The 21,643-nt window shown below is 37.9% G+C and overlaps 1 protein-coding gene across 3 annotated transcripts in view; it reads left to right on the top strand.

Moving 5' to 3' along the window:
• The window catches only part of ubr2 (ubiquitin protein ligase E3 component n-recognin 2), a 140,641-nt gene extending 119,179 nt beyond the window's left edge, over positions 1-21,462 (top strand). For all 3 annotated transcript variants that reach the window (XM_043695713.2, XM_043695712.2, XM_087991297.1), the window contains 8 exons: positions 1,206-1,296; positions 7,655-7,785; positions 8,183-8,291; positions 8,641-8,697; positions 8,801-8,878; positions 16,536-16,706; positions 17,044-17,145; positions 17,632-21,462. In XM_043695713.2, the coding sequence (XP_043551648.2) occupies positions 1,206-1,296; positions 7,655-7,785; positions 8,183-8,291; positions 8,641-8,697; positions 8,801-8,878; positions 16,536-16,706; positions 17,044-17,145; positions 17,632-17,773 (881 nt within the window). In that variant the 3' untranslated portion in view covers positions 17,774-21,462. The remainder of the gene's footprint in view (positions 1-1,205; positions 1,297-7,654; positions 7,786-8,182; positions 8,292-8,640; positions 8,698-8,800; positions 8,879-16,535; positions 16,707-17,043; positions 17,146-17,631) is intronic.
• The last annotated feature ends 181 nt before the right edge of the window (positions 21,463-21,643 follow it).

Raw genomic sequence — 21,643 nt, 5'->3', positions numbered from 1 at the left:
TATCCTCCCATTGTAGCCTCTTTGCTACTCCCTATAGCTTACTTTTGCATCTGATTTTGTGTCATTAACAAATATAAATCCTTGATGTATATCGTAACTAGCTGAGACCTAAGCACTGATTCTTATGGTATCCTCCTAATTACAGTCTACAAAGATGGACTGATTCATTGGTTATCAATAGGAATAAATTTTCAATGCGTGGGCCTTTTTGAACCTCCAATTCCGCCCCTCCCCAATGCAAAAAGGACTCTGTCTTTGTATTCATTCTTCTTGGCGAATGAATATATCACATTTCATTTAGTTGTTAGCTTTAAAATTATATTATTTTGCATGCTTTAATGAATTTAAAATATATACAGCACCAGGTTATAGTCCAGCAGGTTTATTTGGAAGCATGAGCTTTCAGGGCACTGCTCCTTCATAAGGTAGCTGTGGAACAGGATCATAAGACATGGAATTTATAACAAAAGATTACAGTGTCATGCAACTGAAGTGATATAATTGAACAAACTTAGATTACTGTTAAGTTCAGTTGCACGACACTGTAATTTTTTATAAATTCTGTGTCTTATGATCCTGTTCCACAGTTGCCTGATGAAGGAGCAGCGCTCCGAAAGCTCGTGCTTTCAAATAACCTGTTAGGAGAAATGAGAACTGCAGATGCTGGAGACCAGAGTCGAACAGTGTGGTGCTGGAAAAGCACAGCCGGTCAGGCAGCATCCGAGGAGCAGGATAATCAACGTTTTAGGCATCAGCCCTTCATTGGGGATGAGGCTGGGGGGGTGTGGTAGCTGGGAATGCGATAGGTAGATGAAGCTGGGGGTGTAAGTGATAGGTCAGAGAGGAGGGTGGAGCAAATGGGTAGGAGAGAACATGGACAGGTCGGACCATTCAAGTGCCGATTTGGAAAGTTGGGACTGGATTAAGGAGGGAAAGAGGAAGTGGTGAAATGGCTGAAGAGCATCAGGGCAGAGGAGATGACCTGGGGGGTGCAGTGAGAGAGAGACTTACAGAGATCCTTGTAGAGAGAAGACAACTTCTTCAAGGTAGGCGTCCTTAGAAGAGGCTTTGCAGTAAGGTTATAATCAACCTGTTGGACTATAACCTGGTGTTGTGATTCTTAACTTTGTCCACCCTAGTCCAACACCAGCTCCTCCAAATCATGTTTAAATAAGTAACTTGTCTCCATGGTTCACTGCTTCTAGAGGAAAATACTATGGACCAGGAGAGTGCTGATGGAGATGAAGAAGCTGCTGCCTTAACATTGTATGACAAACTCAGGCAATACTCAGGAAGGTAAGATGCAATTCAAGTCATGTATTGCTTTTGCAGCTCTATAGAAACATGGGATTCTGACACACGAACTGTGGAAATCTAAATTGAAAATGCATTGCAGTGTTTAGCTCCTTGGGATGTTTCATTGCATTTTGAGGTGCTATGTAAGTTGCTGCAGTTCAGTTTGAGAGCAGATCTTTTGAATGGGACCTTTATCAAGGATATTTGCCATCCTATATCACCCTTGAATTATGTAAATACATTGGTTTTCTTGAACCTTGTCTGTTAAAAAGTTTCTTGGTTAGCTTGAAATCTAGGGAAGTGAGTTCATCTCCATTATGGAAGTTTGAGAATTTGAATTCAATTTTGAAAATAATTTGTAACACAGAAGGCTCTGGTAAAAAAGATCATGAAGCTTTTGGATTGTCATAAAAATCCAATTGGTTTTATAAGGTTCCCTTTTTCTATGTCTGCCATCAGTTCCATGCTAACATGAGCGACTTTGAATTGTCTAATAGGGCTATGAAACTGCTGAAAAGGAACAAAACTGAACTGAATTATATGCTACCTAAGACAAGGCAGCTTGTATGTACATCCCCTTTCTTATTTCTGGAAGAATCCAGCATTTTGTTATAAAAGTAGAACCTGAAACATTTGCAACCATTTTCATCCATTGATCAGTAGGTGATCCTTGTTGACCTCGTTCTGAGGAGCTAACCATTGTAACTGCCAGCCTTTGGCCAGTTCATTTCATTCGTCATAACATCGAATGGCTTGTCACATTGGACACAGCCATAACCCATTATAATGATGAAGTGTTCAAAAGCTAGCTGTCACTTTGTGTTCTTGGATAGATGCAAATGAGCATCTGTCTAACAATCTAGAAAATAGACTCACACATGTTTTGTCCTCAGCAGGACAAATCCAACTTAGCCTCATTGTCCTTCTAGCATTCCTGAATGGAGCAATGGATAGATCTATCAGCAATGATAATGGCAAATTAGCCACCAGTTCGTTGGTGCAAATCATTATGGAGCATAGATCTTCAGTGCTATTGGCAGGTAACTTTTAGACCTTGTGCTTATTGTCTCCCAGTGTGCAGGATTCCGCTAAAGCGCATGGTTTCTGACTTTGTTGTAGTCTTGGTCAAAACATAGACATGAGGTGAATTCATAAGGTGAGGCGAGCATGGGATGCCTTGAAAGAATCCAAAAGTAACTTGTATTCATACAGTGACTTTACTTTCATAAAGTGCTTTACCTAATTAGCTGAGGCACAAGGAGATTTGAGGACATATGAACTTTTTAGCAGCATCATACAGGAATGAAGATCATTTGAGAGGTGAAGATATTTTGAGAGAAAATTCCAAAGCTTTAAACCCTTGGAAGCTGAAGGCGTGGCCACTAATAATTAAAATCAAGAATCTTTGAGGTCAGAATTGGAAACACACAAATTTTTTGGAGATTGTGCGACTGGAGGACATCACTGGGGGAGGGACAAGGCTGTGTCAGGATTTGCGAACAAGGATGAGAATGTTAAAACTGAGGCATTGTTTAACTCTGAGCCAGCGTAGGTCAGCAAGCAGTGTGATGGGAGAACAGGACCTGGTGCTAGTTAGCAGTTTGGATGACCTCAAGTTTAACTAGTCTACTATTAAAGCATAATTTGATTAAGTGAGACTAAAGAGTGCGAGAAAAATTGTCAGACTTGGTACCTTGCATGATGGAAGGTGGTTCTAGTTGTTGAAGCCAATCATCTCAGCCACAGGACTTCGCTGCAGGATTTCCTCTGGGCAGCAACTTCAGCACCAATATTTTTAGCTGCTTTATCAATGACCTTCCATTGAGCATAAGTTCAAAAGTGAGGCTGATGCAGGCAATTGCACAGTGACTCCATTCATAGTTTAAGCCTGTGCACAAGAAGACCTGGACATTGTAAATGGCAAATAGTGTTTGCAAAACGTGTGTTAGGCAATGTCCATTTCCTACCAGAGCAGGTCTTAACTGCCTCTCTTTGACATCAAGTGGCATTCCCTATGCCTACTCTCACCTCTACTATCCTAAGGGTTACCACTGACCAGAAAGTAGTTTGGAGCAAATTTTCTGCAGATGCTGGAATCGACAGAGAAAACTAAAAATACTGGGAATCACAACAGGTCAGGCAGCATCCATGAAGAGCCAGCAAGCTAGTATGGATGACTCTTCATCAGAGCTCGTGGTTTTCAAGCGAGTGAGCACGACTGGTTAAATATATTCAGTTGCTACTGAAACAAGTCAGATACTGGTTATTCTCAAATAGAATTATTAACCAACTCATTCATCCATCCAAGTGCCTGGATATGTGCAACTTTAACAGTACACATGAGCTTTAACATGATTCAGAACATTACTTTGAAAGACTGAAATAACTCTCTCTACTGTACCTTGGCAGGTGTGTATACCAATCTACAGGATGCTCTGCAATGAATGAACAAAGATTTTTCAGTAGCGTCTCAAGCCTGCAATCTCTAGAATCTAGCAAGACAAGGGCAGCAGGTTATGGAAGCTCCAAGTTTCCCTCCAATATCCTAGCTGGGACATTCCTTTGTTAGTTCAAAATATGGACATCTCTATGTTTCAGCATGATGTGGTATTATTTTCACCTTGTAGCCTGCAGCTGTTTTATTAAAAAAAAGGGACCTCAAGTCCTTGTTTGGGATGTGGCTGTCCTAAACATAATGGAAATGCGTACTAGAAAAAAGCTTGTAATTTTTGCAGACCAAAATGGTCACTTTAAAGCAGTCAGCTCTTTGTATTTATTTGCATGTGTCAGAATTATTATTTATAAAATAAGTTTTATTTCACTCTGGCCAGTAACAGAAGTGTAATTTGCCATCTTTAAACCAAAATATGATTATTTCTGCAGATTTGTTTTTGCAAATTTTGAGCCAATAATGTAGGTTCAAATTTTTGTATTGTTACTAATGCATTCTCTTCTCCCTCTACCACTTTGTTTCATTTCATTCAAACAGTTTCATCACTACAATCTATTAGAGTTGACACTGTATCAGAATATATGATTGCATTTGGCTTGTTGAAGCTTTCTGACTTATAAAATGCTCCATCTGGTGGCTTGGATGAGAAAATAATTAATATTCACTTGGTTGGGAGGCTTACATGAAAGACTGATGGATGGGAAATGGATATTCTACTTTTGGTCTGCAAAATTTGAAATGTAGAAACAAACTATTTTAAGAATGTAAATTATAACATTTATTAATTTTCAGCATATTAGTGCACTCAGATTTGCTGAAGACTTTAATTTTATATTGTGCATTCATCTTGTAAGTTTTAAAACTTTATTGATGGGAAATGGGTGTCACTGGCTTGGACAGCATTTCTTGTCCTTGAGAAGGTCGCCATGAGTTGTCGTCTTGACCTACTGCAGTCATATGAGGTGCAGGAACATTCTACCCTTAGGAAAGCAATTCCAGCTGTTTTCAAGATTTTTTTTTATTTTGAGCCTAACGTGTTAGGAAGCACATGCTGTCTGTGTCCTTTTCGGATGGTAGAGGCTGTGTGTTTGTAAAGTGTCATTTGAAGCAGCTATGGTGAGTTGCTGCACCTTACAGATGGTACACACTGCTGCTACTGTGTGTTCCTGGTAAAGCTATTGAATGTTGATGGTGGATGGTATGCTGGTCAAGACGTCTATTTTGTTCTGAATTGTATTGAGCTTCTTGAGTGTTACTTTGAGCTCCACCTATCCAGGCAAGTGGAGAGTGTTCTACCTCATTTCTGACTTGTGCCTTGTAGACAATGGACAGCCATTGGTGAGACAGGAGATGAGTTAATTGCAGTAACATTACTTGCCTTTAACTACTGTTGCAGTTATTTAGTTATAGGGTTCATCCAGTTCAATTTCTCATCGGTGCTGCCAAGGTAGTGATTGTGATGGATTCAGTGCTGGTAATACTATTCAATTGCAAAGTTTCTCTCTCGTTGGCAATGACCATTGTCCAGCACTATTTTGATATGTATGTTAATTACCACTAATTACCACTAATGATCTTGCCCACTGCTATGCATATCGACACTGACTGCTTCAGTATCCGAGGAGTTGCAATTGATGCTGAGCTTTTTCCAACCATCAGCAAATACTTTAGCTTTTATGATGGGGGGAAGGTCATTGATAAAAGAGCTGAAGATTGTTGGGCCTAGTACACTATTCTTGGGCACTTCTGTACTGCTATCCTGTGACAGAGATGATTGACTGGCAATAATCACAAATGTCTCCCTTTGTGCCAGCTATGACTCCGACTAGCAGAGTGTTTTTCCATTGATTCCCATTAATGTGAGTTTCATTCAGGCTTCTTGGTGCCACACTTGCCCAAGTGCTACCTTTATGTCAAAAGCAGTCACTCTGAACTCATTTCTGGAATTCTTCTCTCTTTGTCCCCATTTAGACGAGGTCTGGCAGAAACCAAACTCAATAACAGGGATTAGATATTGCTGAGCAAGTGTCGCATGACAGCATTGTCATTGATCTTTTCTAACACTTTGGTAATGAAACAAAGATTGTTATGAAAGTACATGGCTGGGCTTTAATTGTTCTGCTTATTGTAGACAGGGTTTCCATATTGCCAGTTTACTTAGGATGTGATTCACTTTTGGAGTCTGAATAAGAACAAGCAATGGGGCGGTGGTGGGGGGGGCGCGCGGGGGGTGGGGGGGACGGTGGTGGAGGTGTGGTTATTGGAAGGTTTTTAATATGCCATTATAAGCAACAAAAGATTAAGGAAGAGGTGTTCAAAGCTAACAGGCAGCTGGCCCCACTGGTAAGGCATTGTGGCAAAGAGGCAGACAGAAGCAACTTGGTCCAACTGAGCAAAAATCGAACTCTGGAAAACCCTGAGGCATAATTAGCTTGGTGAAAATTTGGAGATGGGTCTGAATAAGTTTGAATGAAGTGTCCTGAATCCAGGGCAGTGTAGCCCCAGGAAAGGGGTGTGATCAGACAGAATTAGTACAGACATTGAGGCCGTCCATGATGGAGCGGCTCTTTTAAAGGAGTTTCAAACCAAGATCATCAAGATGAAGAATTGTAATCCCTTGTGAAATATAAAAAGGCTTGATGCCTAAACCTGTCACTAATGTCTGGAGAAAGTTGCTATGAAATTTCTGAGGTCTGTCTTGATCATTGGTTATTTTGATGTGTTCTGCTGACTATCTGATCACTTTTCCTAACCTATATTTATCTCATGTTAATTCTCGATGTTAGAATGTAAGCTTTTTTTTGTTTTTTGTAAGTTTGTTATTTTATGATATCTTGTGGCTTTATTCTCTGCATTTTCTGAACTTCAAAATAGATCTTTACTTGTCCCAAGTCATAACAACCGATCCCATTGGGATATTCTCCCGGTTTCAGTGTCATTGCAATCATAGAGTGGAAGAAGGTCATTTGACCCATCAAGTCCACAATGACCCTCCAAAGCATACCCCACCAGACCACGCACGCACAACCCCCCCCCCCCCCAATCCCTGTAACACTGCATTTCCCATGACTATCCAAGTAGCCTGCACATCCCTGGATACTATGGGCAATTTAGCATGGCCAATCCACCTAACCCGCACATGTTGATCAGTTGGAGGAAACCGGAGTACCCAGTGGAAACCCATTCAGACATGGAAAATATGCGAACTGTAGTTGCCTGAGGCAGCAGTGAAAATAACTGAGCCACCATGCCACAATATTCTGCGATTGCATGCATTACGATGGAACTTTATTTGGGCTTGATTTTCAAGAGGCAAAGTTGCATGTGAAATGTTAAACAAATATAACAAAACCCATCAACCAATGGAATTTGTACCAAATAGTTTATAAATAATAATTTGTTCTTCCTGGTTTGAACCATAGTTGATTTTTCTAAGCACGTTTGGTGAGGCAAGTTTCTTTCAAATAGGTTTCAGTATAATTGAAACTCAAACAACCTCTTTGAATGTATCAAAACTAGATTGCAACAGAAAAGGCTGTCAGTACAGTCTGTTCTGATATAACGCAATAGTTCCATTGCTGTACAATCCCGCGTTATAAGAAAATCATGTAATAGCAGCACCATTTAAACTAATGGGAGTGATATCACGTTATAGCCAATACAGGTAAAGAAAGTTTGCATTCTGCAAATGTTCTAAATTCTTCAATCATGTTACAGACAATTTGTGTTGACGAAATTTGTGTTATAGCAGAACAGACTGTAGATGAATCGCGAATTAAGATTTGATTACATCGTGAATGCAGTGCCACATGTTACTAAGCTACATGTTACTAAACTGTTCAGTCAAAAGTGCACTTTTTTGGGAATGCTCAAAGCGTTGATAGTTCTATTTTTTACCTCCTATAGTGCCTTGAATTCCATGACCTCAGGTTGGCACCTGTGGCAATATATCAAGATTGGTATAATACCCTATCTACGATGTTCAGCCTTGTTCTTTCATTATCTAAATAATGTTCCAGCACCAGTTGAACTGCAAGGTAATTGATTTCAGAATACAAATTACATCTTGGAATAGTTTGCTTCACACGCTGCACTTTGAGATTAAGCCTTTTGTCAATGTATTAAAACATGTTTTCCACCTTTTCTCAGATAAACACTGCGAAATACTTCTCAAATATCCTTTTTTTTAATCCTTTACTGCAAAATTAAAGCGCTACTAACTCAAATACACAAAACATTTAATCCTTTATTGTAATTCATACAACTTGATTAGTTTTACCAAAACCATAATCATCCTTTTTCGTCCAATACTTGGTGAAAACTGCTAAAATCAGGAAACTTCCTATAAAATAATGAAGCTTTTATGATATTGAAATGTTTGTATAGTATTGAAGTACAGAGTTTAACAGCAAACCTGGTTCGATTCAATTTCAGAGAATGGACCACACCACTTTGAACTGTTATGCTGCTATCTTTCCCTCCCAACAAATCTAATGAGTCTTTTCAAAACTGAGAATGATACAATTGAGCCATTGATACAAAGGTAAAATTCATGCATAAGAAGTAATTGTTTATATGTTGGTTAAATAATCTGCGTGATCCTGAAATATTGAATGACTGGTCTTGCCTCAACTGAATAACATTCACCGCCATGAAACTTCTATTATGAGTTCAGTTATTACTTATAATATCTTACAAGTAACACATGAAAATTTCCTTTCAAAATGTTATCTGCTTTCTCTTTTGAAAGTGAGTTAGTTTTTTCATCCTTAGAAAATGATTAGATTTGACAATAAATCCATTGTTATGCAATTGCAGAGATTCTTTGTGTATATTAATATGGGGTTTGTTGGAAATTAACATGCCTGTAAAATAAAATCTTAAAATTGCAGATGGTGTGGTGTTGTGGAAGTGCAGAGCTTTCTGAAAGGAGAGAGAACTGCGATTAGGTAGGCTTCTACCTTGTGGTTTTGTGATCAGATATAATGAAATTGGCAAATGAATGATATTCTTATTTAAGTTTCTTTTACCTTCTGCTCACCCCTGTTCCAGCTATCCTCGGGAGCCAAACAAATTAATTGAACTTCCTGATGATTACAGTTGCCTCATAAACCGAGCATCTTGTTTTACGTGAGTACGCAATCATCTTTGTATTTGGATCTAATAATGATCTGTTGTAAACTGAATCATGAACTGCTGAAATTGATTTTATTACGCTGAGAGTCATTGAGTTTTATTATAGTGAAGTTTTGTGAACAAGGTTAAAGAAGCATAGTTGTCTCCGCATTTCGATTTTAAAACCACCAAAACAAGGATATTGCTTGTGGCTGCATGCACCTTGTAAAACTATTTTGAGACTTAATTTGCTCACCTTTGCCTAAGATACAAATGTGTAAAGCATGCCTGGAACAGCACCAGATATATCTAAATGAGATGTGTCAACCCAATGAAACTACAGCGCAGGACACCATATACACTCACAGCAGAAGCAACATGTTATCAACAGAGCTGAGTAATTCCTTAACCAACAAATGAGATCAAAGATTTGCAATCTTGCCACATCCAGTCATGGGCAACCAACCACTGGAGGAGGCATTGTGAATGTTCCCAGTCTCAATAATGACAGTGCATAGCGTGTGATTTTAAAACAAAAAGCAAGCTCAAATATATTCGCCCCTTTTCAACCAGAAGTGTCAAATGGGTTGGTTATTTGAGGTTGCACCTGAGGTCCCCACCATTAGTTTAGAAGGGGAGAGAGCAGACCAGAGTTTGTATTGAACCATGAAATGCAATTGAACAGTCATGGGAAATAGACTGGCGCCTGCTTCGTAATGGATGATGCAATACAACATAATAGATGTAGATTAAATGTTTGTTGTGATGAAGGTATAATATAGTTAATCATTTTTGTATTTAGAGATTAATCATTTTGAGTATTTGGAGATTCTGGGATTGTTTTTAAAAGCCCAATGGAAATATACCCTTGAACACACTTTTAAACAAAGTAATTGTTGAAAACCACACTAGTTGGTCATGATTGTTTGAACTCACATGAGGGAAAGCAGATAACTGTTTTAATTATTTCATTGCTGTCCTGATTGAATACTACCTGCAGTTTTGAAACTTCTATTTGGATTTTCAGTTGGGAAAAGCCTGCTCCAGAACAAGCTGCTCAGCTTTTGTCTACTGTTTTAGAGACCCCTTTACTGAGAGATCAAGCAAAAGCTGGTTGAGATTCTAAAAGAGTGACTGTAAGAATTTAACAATTTTGTATTTTCTGAACAAGTGGGATCTACCAAAACGATAGAGAAATGGTGCAACATTAGTCACTTGACCAAATGTACAAGAATGTTAGACTTAGAAAAATTCTACACTTAAGAATAACCACTATTACGCCCAAAAGTGCTTTTTAAGTGAATCACTCCAGAGAGAAACCTTTTTCTTTTCCCATTACTTGAAATGTATGCTTTGGATTATTTATTGTTCACATGTATTTTTAACATTTATCATCTATATTGATACTTACATTCATAATTTCATTTCACAAATAGTGTTAGCTAATTCTACATTTTCATTGAATGGGTTTTGTTTTATAATAAATTGGTAATTTTGTATTTATTGAAAACACCTGGTTAATGGATCTTTTCAGTCAAAATCTAATGTAGAGAAGGCATAAGATGGTCCATATTGGGCGGGACCTGGTGATGTAGTTTATATTTTATGTTGTGATCTGTGGAGCAAGAGTGCACACCTCCCATCTTGGTTGTATCATAGAATTGACAGCTCATCCATGATGGCTGACACAGAACAATAACAGGAAAGACCAGGTGTACTGCATCTTATGATATGAAAATGGATTTGGTAGTTACTGAGACTTTTGAGATAAGTAAGTTGACATTTTCACTGGCCAGAATATCCTTGTGATTGAAACTTACATGAAGAAATTACATAATGTACTCCACAACCACCTGATGAAGGAGCAGCGCTCTGAAAGCTAGTGCTTCCAAATAAACCTGTCGGACCTGTGTGATTTTTAACTTTGTCCACCCCAGTCCAAAACGGCTCCTCCGCATCGCAATATCTGAAAGCAGATTGGGCAGGCACATATAAATTGCAAGGGTAAAGCAAAATGATTTTGACTGTAAAGATTGAGTTGGAAGTTTGAAGTAATTCTCCTAGAAGAATTTAAAAAAATACTCTCTTTATCAGAATTTGAAATTTATTGTCGTATGTGTTTTTATAAGGAAAATACAGTGAAAAGTGTTCTAAATCACCCTACCATATCACTATATTAAAGACAGAAGTCATGGTAAAATCATAAGCTACAAAAGTAAATATAAGGCAGAGTTCATCCAAGTCCATTTAAAGGCTCCTGGTCACGAAGAAGGCTGATGAAGAGACGATAGACACAGCTGGAATGAGAATAGCACCCATGATGAGAACAACACGACAAGACAAAAACCAAAACGCTGGGATGACACTCCATTGGGCTGAAAGCTTCCGAAGAAAAGCAGTCGCCAAGAATGCCCCTTGAACAAACAGTGGGCTGGGGCAAGATTGCCACCTGTGGATAAAATGACATGCCAAGATATCGGAACACCTAGCCAGAAGCACACTCAGAAGATTAAGATTGAGCTGGAATGCCATTGAGATCTCAAAGCAGGGCCAACCGTTCCACAGGTGGAGACCAACACACCAGGAAAGACAGCCATTTCAAACTGCCAGAAGCAACCCCTGCTTAGAAGAAGCTCACAGCTGAAGCTTTTATATGAAAGTTTGATGAAGTTGAAGTTATCTACACTAATTGAAAAACATTGAAAAATGCAAAAACAAAGTAGTGGAGGCTAATGGAGTAGATAAACAATACGCTGGTACTCTGCCGCCACCTTGATTAATAGTTGTAAAAATAATGCACATTATCAGCAGTGTCACCTACAAGGTACACTGCAGAAATTCACCAAGGCTGCTTAGTGCTTTGCAAACCCATGACCACTACCATTTTATAGGACGAAGACAACAGAAACATCGGAACTCCAAAACCTGCAGGTCTCTTTCTAAACCAGTCACCATCCTTACTTGGAAATATGTGGGATCAAAATTCTGGAGCTCCCTATTAACACTGCACCTACACCCAGTCATCTGCAGCAGTTCATGAAGGCCTTCCTTCTTGGTGGAACAAAAGATGGTCAATAATTGCTGATGCACTTAGTGATGTCTGTATCCTCTGAATTTAAAAAAAAATGAACACACTAAAACCTCTGTCTCGACAAGCTGATCCAGAGTTCAGTAAAATCACCCAATTGGCTCAAATTGAAGTTGAAACTAAGTGAATTCCAGCATGGTACTATGTGAAATATAGGATTCTGATGAGGAAATGAAAACCAACTCTCAGACTTCACGCAGAGGGTGGTACATATATGGAGTGAGCTGCCAGAGGAAGTGGTGGAGGCTAGTACAATTGCAACATTTAAAAGGCATTTGGATGGGTAAATGAATAGGAAGAATTTAGAGGGATATGGGCCAAGTGCTGGCAAATGGGACTATATTAGGTTGGGATATCTGGTCAGCATGGATGAGTTGGACTGAAGGGTCTGTTTCCATGCTGTACATCTGTCTGTATGACTTCTAGATTCCCTACAGTGTGGAAACAGGCCTTTCGGCCCAACAAGTCCACACCGACCCTCTGATGAGTAACCCACCCAGGCTCATTTCCCTACATTTACCCCTGACTAATACACCTAACACTATGGGCAATTTAACTTGGCCAATTCACCTGACCAGCACATCTTTGGACTGTGGGAGGAAGGCGAAGCACCCAGAGGAAACCCATGCAGACACTGGGAGAATGTGCAAACTCCACACAGACAGTCGCCCGAGGTCGGAGTCAAACCTGGGTCCCTGGCGGTGTGAGGTAGCAGTGCTAACAACTGACCCACCGTGCCACCCTTGCAAATGAAGAGTAGAAGTGGTACAGCAGTTAATGTGACCACCCAATTATCGTCAAGAGATAGTAATGATAGCCTATGAAATTCTAATGGCGGGATATTTAGAAATGTGTAAGAACCAAGTATGTTAACATTTTTTATGGCCAGGATATTCTTGTGATTGAGGCAATGACTGGAATTTCTTTTGTGAACTACATAAAAGTCCCCTAATGAGTTTATTGGTTTTAATCATTTTCAAGTCTATGGAAATGAGTTAAGAGGTCTTTGAAATTAATCAAAGAAAATCATTGAGGACAAAGTCTAACATGAAAAATTTCTCCTGTCTATATTCTGAGAGTGGCTCACAGGCGAATCAATAACAGCCATGAAACCTGGATCAACAAACATGCCAGATCCCAAACATTTCAATCAGGGGTTTAGATGCCAGTATTACTGCTTTTACAAGGATGAGAATAGTCAAGTACAGATATGTCAGGTAGCAAAGACAGAAAAAAAGGGATAGTGAAAATGAAACAGAAGGGGGTTTACGTTGTCAAATTGAATGACCTCCTGTCTGGTAGCTGGCAGTGTTCGTGAAGTCAGACATCCTGTTTTCATATTTAGAGGCAGGAGAACAAAAGACCTAACAGGTTCACGACAGAATTTAGAGGGATCTGTCTGGACAAACCAGGTGTGCAACTTTAGCCAGACATGTGATACTTGAAAATCATCCTGTTAAATAATGTACTTGTCTCTTGCATTCAGAGAAACCTTCATAATTGAAAGCAGAGTTTCAGTACATGATGGGAAAAGCACCTCATTTAACCAAATCAAAGTAGTTAGAATTTTCCACTCATGTTTTTGCGTAAGACTGATGATCCAACAACTTGGAAGGAACACTTGGAACAGTTTGAAGCTCTGTTTAGGAAATTACAGTCCATTGTTTGGGTTGTTAATCTTGCCAAGATCAGTAAAAGGACAAGCATTAGTAGTGTTCCCTGCTATTAACCCTCATCAGGAAATGGAGGTTTTTGACCATGTATGGTTTGTATCAGAAGTTTGTACTGAATTTCAGTGCCCTCACTTCTGTACTACCTGATTTGCTCATAGCAGGAATATTTGCAGGTTTAGGATAGGTCAGGGAGAGTTGTGGGTGTTGGCTGGGTTAAGATTTGGGTGGACTTGAGCATCTTTGGTATGGAGGCAGTCAGATGAGAGTCAGGTCAGTGTTGGGGTTGGCGGTCAGGTCCAGGTTGGGTGTCAGGCATCTTTGAAGAGTTGGGAATGCCTCAATGCTGAGGTGAGAGTTAGGAGGATCAACTTAGTAGTTACCCCTGGAATTGAATATGTATTCATTCCTTGAATCTTTCCTGGGAATCTCTTAAGCTAAATCAGAATAATTTCACATCTTCAACTCTAAATCGGTGTTGGTATTTTTGTTTGGAGCATGTTTCCAGCTTCAAGAGTAATTGCCATAGAGCTAGCTGGGTCAGGATTTCTGCAAGGTATTGACGCACAGCACCTGTCTACTTGGCTGCAACGGTGATCTTGTTCTTGGAAGATTTCGGCTGTGATTCTTTGTCGGAATTTTTTTTTGTCTTCACTACTCTTCAGATCTTATGGTCTTTGGCTGTTTCTATCTATGGTTATTACCCCATCATTATCCCAGAAGGAAGGATTAATTGACAGCATTATCAAGCAGCTCACCCATAATCCATTACTCAATGCTGAATTTCAATTCTGCTGTAATTGGTTAGCTTCAGAATGAGCAAATTAACTGATTTCCAGAAATAAAGTATAAGTGCCCTTGATCGTCAAGACATTTGATTTGAGTGTGAAGAAGGGCTTATGCTCGAAATGTCGATTCTCCTGTTCCTTGGATGCTGCCTGACCTGCTGCGCTTTTCCAGCAACACATTTTCAGCTTCTTAGATAATTAGTCTAGCTCAGATTCTGGTAATTCTAATTTCCAGTGTTATACTCAGAAAGAGGACTGCACTTAAACAATATGTGAGAATTTTTAAACAATGTTTGAGAATTTTATTTCAGATGGCCATGCTCCATAAAACACCCATCACCAAATACTCGCTCCCATATTCATGCAACCAATTCTAATCCAATGAATTTATTTATATATCCATCACCTGTTTCCTCATTCCATTAGATCTAAGGGATTATTTCAGACCATAATAGATGATAGTATCTGGGACGAAGAGATTGGGGGATAATGTCATTGAATGTCAAGGCTTCTGTCTTGTTGGAGATGGTCATTGCCTGGTATTTGTGAGGCAAAAGTGTTACTTGCTACTTATCATTGCAAGTCTGGATGTTCTCCAGATCTTCCTGCACTTAGAAATGAACTGCTTTAGTACCTGCTGAGTTGTGAGTAGTGCTGTACATTGTACATTCAGCATTGAGCATCCCTACCTTTGACTTGATGATAGGGGATGGTCATGAAGGAAACAGGAAAATGGTTGGACCCAGGACACTATCCTGTACAACTACTGCAGTAATGTCATTGGACTAAGATGGTTGACCTTCAACCCATAACATTTTATGTTAGGTATGATGACAGCCAGCAAAGATTTTGCTCTGATCACCATTGACTACAATTTTGCTTAAATGATGGTCAAATGTTGCCTCAGTATGAAGGGCAATCAGCCTGACTTCACCTCTGAAGTTGAGCTCTTTAACTATGTTTGGACAAAGTCTATAATGAGGTCAGAAACTGGAATGCAACTGAGTATTAATGAGTAGGTTGTTCTTTTGTAAGTGCTGCTTGATAGCACTTCTCCAAAACTTTGCTAATGATAGAGAGTAGACTAATGTGGCAAAAAAAGCCATGTTAGATTTAACCTGCATTTTATGCACTGCATATAGCTGGAGAATTTTCTGCAATATCAGCTAGATGGCATTGTTGTAGCAGCACTAAGACATCGTGACTTGTGACATGGCGTGTTATGGGTCACCCCTCTGCCATACAATTGTGGATTTGTTGTCTAAGTCCATCGTCTTTGTAGTATCCAGTAGATTTAACTATTTTTTGATATTATGTGATGTTGGGGACTTCAAGCAGGAGCCAAAATAGATCTTAGCACTTCTGGCTGTATAATGAATACCTACCGCCCCATATCCCTTGCAGTGACCCCAACATTCTTTGTCACCCAAGTCTATATGCATCCTTTTGCTGGACCATACTCCATGACTGACCCAGATTCTTTGCACAGTACTCCCCTGCCTTTCTAACCTCTCACCAGCTTACCACCCTAACCCCTTCACTTACATTATGTACATGCCCATTCACTGTAGCTGTCAGCATCTGCTTGACATTTACTCTGAAGAGTACTGCACTCAGTGTGTAAAAGAGAGAGTGGTTTCTGCAATAACGTTCTCCACTGCTGGATTTGAGGATTCCTGGTTCAGTTCCTAAACGGAGGCCTCTGCCCAGGAAAATTTATCTAATCACTCTTGAGAATGGTGTTTCTAACTCTGTTCGGAATTTCTAGGCTTAAAGTTTTTAAGTATCTTAAGTCTGGCTTCATCTCCCTCTGAGTTGCAAGAGACAGCAAAGTAGTGTGACATTATCATCACAGGAAGTGATGCATATACAATTTCATTAGCCCGTCACATAGTTTTAGACTTAACCCTCTAATAACTATACTGTGGAAACCTATACCAAATAAGATTGATAATATACAAGTTCAACATAAAATGAGGTTGAAATAGCAGACAGCTCCCAATCCTACAGGAAAATAACATTTCATATTCTTTCCCATCAAAGTTTCAAGAAGTGAATTTCATCAGTTTATACTTGTGATTGACACCTGTGCTGAAATTTACTACTATCTTTACAATTTGAAATAGATGTCCAAAATCAGGTGGGGATAAAAGTCGGGCACCAACACTCTGCTTGGTCTGTGGGGGCATGTTGTGTTCTCAGAGCTACTGCTGTCAGACAGAACTGGAAGGAGAAGATGTTGGGGCTTGTACTGCTCATACCTACACTTGTGGTTGTGGAGTCGGAATTTTTCTGCGGTGAGTTAAAACCTTAATCTTATTGTTGTAATCTCTTAGAGACACTTCCATCTTCACCAGTTCCACAAGTAATAATCATGTCGAAGCATGAATCATTGTAATCATGATATGGCAGTAACTCAGAATTGAAGCACTGAAATCCTAGCATTCAACTCTAGCATTCCGAAAGGCAACGTTTCACTCATCTTTGGTCAGAGAGCTAAATTATAAGAATATCTGATGACTTGAATCTTTATTAATAGAGGAGAGAAGAATTTGTCCCCAAATTCAGTGCGTTGTAAAGATAAACTAAATTGCATATAGTTTTTACATTGTTATGGTTGTTGTGCATTTTCAGAGTTCGAGAAAGCCAGATTTTGTTCCTGGCTGGAAAGACGAAAGGGTGTTTTTATCCACCACCCTATCTTGATGATTATGGAGAGACAGATCAGGGATTGAGGTAAAAAGTTAAAACATTTTTGATACAGATGTGAGCTGCACATTTTAGTGAAAGAACATGCATAAGTTCAGATTGTTTTAAAATAAATATTCCAAAAGTTCCCTGCATACATTTGTCATGTAGTCTTTTGTTTCGATGTTATTCTGTATGATTTATTCTGTTTAGGTCACCTGTTTCCTGATCATGATGCCAAAAAAGAATATTTTTGATACATGTGGCCCTACTTTGTGAATTTCTGCAATCGTACAAGTCATCAAATTTTAACTAATTGGCTGGAATAATAATTTGTCAAATAGTTATTAATCTACTTTTCATCTACACTAGCTTCAACGTGAATGAATTTGTTTATCCCTCAGTGAATACCAGATACTGTTGACTAACTGCTTATCTCTTGAGCACTATATATTTTTTTCTTGAGGTGAAGGAGGTGAATATATAATAATAAATACTTGATAATGGTAATCTTACTTGAATTGCTTTTTTCAGACGAGGGAATCCCCTTCATCTCTGCAAAGAGCGGTACAGGAAGCTGCAGAAACTGTGGCAGCAACATAGCATCACAGAGGAGATTGGTCATGCACAAGAAGCAAATCAGACACTAGTTGGCATCGACTGGCAGCACTTGTGATTAATTTCTAATAGAACTGTAGGCACTCGGCACATCCTGAAGCAAAAAAAAGTCCTCTTGCCAGAAGTCAGAGGATCAGGTTTAATGAAATACACCTCAGGCCACCCATTTTGAAACACTTATTTCAGAATTACAGTGATTTTGAGAAAGGCTACATATCTATTCACCTGTCATTATGAAAATGTGGATTGCATGTGAAGTGCGTATTTTAAAGACATGTCATTCACTTTATTTGCACTTGAAATTTTCTCCACAACGATGGAACGTTTTGGGATAATAAAACCCACATCTTCAAAGCCGCTGTTTTTTAATCATAATTATTTATCAGGTGTTGGAGTAATGCAATATAGACATCCAAAGTGTGTTTCTGTGCTCTATAGTTAGTGATGTCTCATGAACAATTTTGGGTCAAATTGGAAAAGATTGCCAGCCTTCAATTGGAAACTCTCTTTTTTTGCTTTCCCTCTCTGTCTTGATTCCATAGTAGTTTACTCACTTTACACCGATTTGTGAATGTGCTTTCTTAAGGTGTGCATCTGGTTTCAGTCAACTAATCAAACTTTGAATACAGTGGTCACTAGAATAAGAAAGAATTTCCTTGACTAAAAGAGCAGTTTGCCACTGTTCTACTTGTGTTAAAGATCTTACTATTTGTGTGTTACAAAAAATATATTGTAAAATGTGTTTAAAGGATATATAAAGCTATTTTATAATGTGCAGTTTACTATGAATTTATTTTTTAAAGAAGTCGTATGCAAGCAGTGGCTGTAATCAGGGCAGTTAACTTAGTGTTTTTTTTAAATTGCAAGAATTAACTAGAGGTTTCTTGAGATATACTTTTAATAGGAATGATAGTGAGCAAAGAGGAAATGCTTCTAGTTTTAATTTTCTTGTCTTTGCTTATCTGGAGCATTATTTTATCAGATATTCAATTCAGACTTTAGTCAGAACCTGCTTGTTAACATGTACCTTGCAAAACTCTGAATCTGTTGTTTTTGGCTGGAGTTGATCATGGATTGTTTCAAGCGTAAATTATTCAGGCAATATACAATGCTTTGTAGAAGCTAGTAAAGAAATGTCTCTGAAACAAAATGAAATAAGTATGATTAAATGCATATTTTAGGTAAGATAGTCTGCACAGCATCTTGGAGGATTTTGCTCCATAATTATCCAAATTCGTTATACCTTTTTGTTTTGTTGATGATGTAGTAAAATGAATTAGTTGTGTTACAACTTTGACAACTTCATAGAATATGGTCAAATATGGATTGGATTCAGTTCTTGTTTATGTTGTGAATTCTTAAGTGGTCCTAATGTATATTAATTTGTATGGGTAGACTCATTTGATTTAAAACTAATTTTGCGTCTGAACATGAGCAACATATTTGTGACTACGTTTGCCTTCAATAGAGTCTTTTCCTGTTAACAGCTCCAGCATAAGGTTTAAATGTGCAAACACATCATTTGACACTTACAAATGAGTTGTAGACAGTTAAAATTGTTGCTCAAAATGTGACTAAATTTATCAGAACCAATATGATCTTCATGTGCATTGTTACTTTGAATTTTCTGGGGGAAGTGAGAAATCTGACAAACATCCTCCTGCTTCAGGGTGAAGTAGTAAAGCCATTATATTGGATTGCTTGTGCTACAATATTTTTTCTGAATTTTCATGCATTTCATCAGTATTTCATCCTGAGATGGACAATTTAAACAAAGGGGAAATAACTAATTCTGTTTCTTTAAAAGGCAGCTGCTGAAGATATGATGGAAATCTTCAGCACAAAACATATGGCTAATTATTTTCAATAATGCTGTTTTTGCCATCCAAAATTAAATAATCTAAAAAAAATAAGTTCTGGATTTGGACTTGTAACACTAAACATAATAATTGGATCTTGCATTGATGAATGAAGATCAAGGAAAATAACAACATAAAATTTGTGGCTTTTTAGCTAACTTTGTTGATAAATTTGTCAGAACCTGAAAATTTAATCCTGAGAACATAGCTTTCCAAATATGTCTGTCAGGGAAGTTGTTTAATTCTTTACTGTTTGACATGTGAGTTCAACTTTTGTTGCTAAATACTGGTTCTAGTTCTTCACAATTCTGGTTATTTCAGAAGGTTGATATGTACAAGGAAAGCCATTTAGTTCATCCATCCAGAGCAATCCTACTGTACTGACATGACAGCTTCTGTAGTTTTTCAGATGAATTTCACATATTTGCAACCCTAACTAATAATCCATTCAGTTATGTCAGTTAAATTGCTTTTTATTCCTTTGAGCATCTAACTGCTGTGGTTTAGTTTAAAATAGTGTCCTGAAGTTATCCATTCAATACCTGTAATCTTGTATTCCCTCTCAGTTAATTTATTCCCGTCTTTGCTTAAATCTCAATCTGCTGAATTCAAGAACCACTCCTGTGGGTTTTTTCCTTCATGTCTTGAGGCTTATGTCTTCATAGTTAGAATTGAATAGGAGGACATCTGTCATTTATTTTTTAATGGCCTCTATGTTGGTGAAAATAGGTGAATCAACTCTATATCTTCCAGTGATATTCATTGATTTTCAGTCAACTAATACTGCACTTTCTTGTCTTGTTCTACATTGATCTTTGAAGGTAGCTGTTTTTGTTTTTCCTTAATGTGAGATGCATATTACTTATCAGTCAAAGTTTTTATGCACATTTTACTAAATTTTATATATGCAATACTTGAAATCCAGTAGTGTATTAAAATCTTAAGAGGCACCATATAAACTTAATACATCTTTTATGTTTTTCTAAAATAGGTTCAAGCTTTTAGTGGATCATAATGCCATTTCATTCTCTAGTAATATATCTGTTCCAGTAACACTTCAACTTTATTGTTCTTCAATACTACTTAAAATATATTCTCTTGTTGGAAAAGATTTTGATGCTACTTGAAACCCATTGTTCCTTTGTGACTACCTTATTAAGATCAACAAACAAAGATTAATACTATTTCCATGTAAACAGTAGGCCACCACAGAATCTTTTTAACAGACCTCATGCCACTGGCATATGAAGTAGATAAATTACACTTGTGTATTGATAAAAGTAGTAGATGCAATCTCATGCATTACTATATCTTTCAAAAATGGAAGGTCCATTTTTAGAGATTTTCTATTTTACATAGAGTCAATGCAGGAAGACTTTTTAATGCTTGAATAAACCTGAAAATACGCAGGTGCTGTAATTTGGATATAACATTAGCATATATTTGGTCTTCCAGATAATTTTGTTTCCATTCAACTAAAATAGTTTGCTGTGAAAATGACACTTCTGTTTTCCCATTGTTGGTTGACCTTGTTATAAATATAGATGAAAATCTGATAAAGCTGAGAGAAGTCTATCTTTAGTTTGAAGCTAACCTATGTATTGTTGAAAAAAGAGCACACCCACTTCTTTTCTTTTCCTTATCCTATTAATACCTTAAATTAACCATATTCACTTGTATTGTGCAATCTCCTGTCATGAACCATTTAGCATGTATTTACATTCACTGTAGAAATGTTTATAAAATAGGAATACTTTCGGTATTTGAGAGAATACTTGTAATAAATGGGCTGTTAATATATGTTGAATTCATGTATAATTGGTACTATGTACTATATGTAAAAAAAAAAGAATCTCAAGATTCAAAATAAATGCTTTCGGTGTTGAAAGGTTTTTGTTCCTCCTTCATAATGCATTTCATATTAAATATGTATTTATCATAAAAGGTTATTGATTTTTTTCAGAGAATCTTTCAGTCTATTTTAGATTATTCAAATTATGTTAATTTCCTCTGATTTATCAAGGCTGTCAGGAAAATCAGACCAGTGGATCCCATTGTTGGTCTATGTA

The sequence above is a fragment of the Chiloscyllium plagiosum genome, unplaced genomic scaffold (genome assembly GCF_037043375.1).
Source record: "Chiloscyllium plagiosum isolate Xiang-an unplaced genomic scaffold, Cpla_swu_hap1 HiC_scaffold_10, whole genome shotgun sequence".
NCBI classification, from domain to species: domain Eukaryota; kingdom Metazoa; phylum Chordata; class Chondrichthyes; order Orectolobiformes; family Hemiscylliidae; genus Chiloscyllium; species Chiloscyllium plagiosum.
The sequence above is the reverse complement of the archived record's forward strand: the minus strand, read 5'-3'. Positions and strand labels throughout refer to the sequence as shown.